Source organism: Zeus faber, assembly GCF_960531495.2.
Source record: "Zeus faber genome assembly, chromosome: 1".
NCBI classification, from domain to species: Eukaryota; Metazoa; Chordata; class Actinopteri; order Zeiformes; family Zeidae; genus Zeus; species Zeus faber.
The window spans coordinates 4,069,425-4,071,924 of record NC_137193.1 but is presented as its reverse complement, the minus strand read 5'-3'; the positions used below and the strand labels follow the sequence as shown (position 1 = coordinate 4,071,924).

The following is a 2,500-nucleotide window of genomic DNA, read 5'->3' as shown; positions in this document are numbered from 1 at the left end:
GACCAGATAGAAACCAGTTTCGTGTTTTACCCTAAATGACACGTCCAGGGACGGAGCTTCAGGTTTCATGAGCGCCTCCCTCTTCAGGGACTGGACGTGCTTCAATCTCTCATCCTTGCACCCCAGACTCACGGTGCGGAACCCGCTCATCATCTTCCCGAAGCGCCGCAGCTCTCACTCCAGCAGCTCATTGGGGTTAAACAGGAGGACCCCCGACACTGTGACCCGGGTGTAGGGCACGGCCAGCGGGGACACCTGGAGATAACGACGCCGCTCTCGACCAGCTGGGAGAAGAAGCGCTCCTCAATCACAATTGCCACCACAACCTTATTCCATCTGGCGGCAAAGTCGGGATTACCATGTCCGACCTGCTCCCCCAGCGCCTTCAGCACCGCCTCCACACTCACAGCGGGGTCCGACGGGACCCTCACTCCGTGACAGAGCGAGAGGGACGGCGGCAGCCATGGGCGCCATCCGCCAAACAAGCCCCGCGCAAAACTAAAGCTGACAATAAATGACTAAACTGAGCCACTAACCAGCAAGTAAATAAACAACAACATCCACAGAACAAAACACACAAAAGAGAGGGAGAGAGAGAGAGATAGAGGAACACAACAGAAGAGATGGGTTTTGGAAGGTCTAACACATGGTGCGTGGTTGTAGTGGTTTTGGAGGGTCTTGAACACATGGTGCGTGGTTGTAGTGGTTTTGGAGGGTCTTGAACACATGGTGCGTGGTTGTTGTTTGCTTGTTTGTTTGTCCTCTCTGGTTACCGTGACGATGGCGTAGTGGTTGGGGAAGGTCTTGCTGGGGAAGGACGCCTGCATGAAACGAGTGGACGTTCCGCACCACGCTGAACAGAGATAAAAACCATCAAATAATCACATTGGGTGAGTTTGGGTCAAGTACTGCCAGAGTGGGGGAGGGTGGGTGAGTTTGGGTGTGGCACTTACAGAGTTTATCCAGCACGGGGGTCAGGGAGCTCCACTTCCGGAGGTAGTCAGCTCTCAGTCCGTCCAGAGAGACCAGGAGCAGCGGCTGCTGCTTGAAACTGAGAGATAATGTTTATTATAATATATAGTATACTATTATGTATTATAATATAGTTTTATACATTAAAATGTATTAAATAGTATAATATATTATAATATAGTATTATATATTATCATATTCTATTATATATTATCATATGCCATTATATAATATAATATATAATAGTAAATTATAATATATAATACTATATTATATGTTATTATATATAATTGTAATTGTATATTATATATATAATAAAATAGCACTTTACTTCACCACTGTTCTTCTATATACCTGCATGCTTGTTATGTCTCTTTTGTTTTTATTACTGTTCTGCAGTTTCTGAATCCTGTCAATAACTTTGTTATTTCATTGTCATTTTCTGTTTCTAATTGATTGTGTTCTTAGTGGAACGTCCGTCCAGCGACGACACATGCAGAACGTCAATGTTTATTAATGTTCACTGGGCTTGTTGAAGAAACTAACGGATCAAATAAATAAAGTATACAACTACACCACATACTAACCCTAACCCATGCGCAAAGTATCATCCATATCTCATCTAACCTGGACGTAATCCCGTTCTTTCTTTCTTTTTGTTTTACTCTATTCTGTTCTGTTCTGATGTTTCCTGTTTGAAACTTCCATTTTCATCTGATCTGATCCAGTCTGCGTCACATGTGTGAATTCAACACAATCTACTTGAACCGAATCTAACTTTAATCCACTGCAACAGAGCAGCACATATCCTCTTCTAGTGTAATATACTGTAATCCCATGTCATCCAGTTTGATGGGATGGCATCATGGTGGTGTTGTGTGGAGGGTGAGTTCTGACCCCGCCGGGCACCGTGCGACGGAGACGTCCTCGCACTCGTCCTCCACCCACTGCTTCTCCCCTTCAGACACGGAAAGAAAAACAGCGAAAGCAGTGAGTTCCACCCTTCTTCTTTAGTATATCATCAGATGGCCAACTCAGTGTCATATAGCCACGCCCTCGTCTCCAGTCCTAGGTCAAAAAGGCCAGCTTCTGAGGGTGGGCTGTATAGGGGGCAGCTGGTGATTATGTGCTCGGCAGTCTGTTCAGGTTCGCCACACTCGCATGACTCACTGTCGGATAGGCCCCACTTCTTTAGAGATGACTTTCAGCGAGGTCCATAGGTGGCGTGGCATGTCTTCTCCTTTTACACCTCCTCCTGGGTCCCGGATGTATCGTTGGATGCGGGAGGGCGCAGCTGACTCCCACGATTGTCTCCAGGATGCTGCCAGCCAGGCGTCCTTGGACAAGTCGTCAGGGATCGACTGTAGCATCTCTTGTGCTGCCTTGTTGTAGGGATGGCGAGACTTGAGCCTGCATGGTGGTGCCGGTGTTGTTGTGGCTTTGTGTAGGATGTGCCAGTCGTTCTTCTGGGCTTTCCTTGCCAGGGCGAGGGTAGCTGCTTCCCGTCGGAGACTGGGTGGGGCGATAC

At 47.2% G+C, this 2,500-nt stretch overlaps 1 protein-coding gene across 1 annotated transcript in view; it reads right to left on the bottom strand.

Annotated features, from left to right (window-relative positions):
• LOC307242090 (venom phosphodiesterase 1) overlaps positions 1-2,500 on the bottom strand; it is a gene marked incomplete at both ends in the record, with an annotated part of 56,401 nt that overhangs the window by 39,276 nt on the left and 14,625 nt on the right. Inside the window, 3 exons of the mRNA XM_080016425.1 lie at positions 774-853; positions 954-1,051; positions 1,870-1,930. Coding sequence (XP_079872551.1) covers positions 774-853; positions 954-1,051; positions 1,870-1,930 — 239 coding nt within the window. The remainder of the gene's footprint in view (positions 1-773; positions 854-953; positions 1,052-1,869; positions 1,931-2,500) is intronic.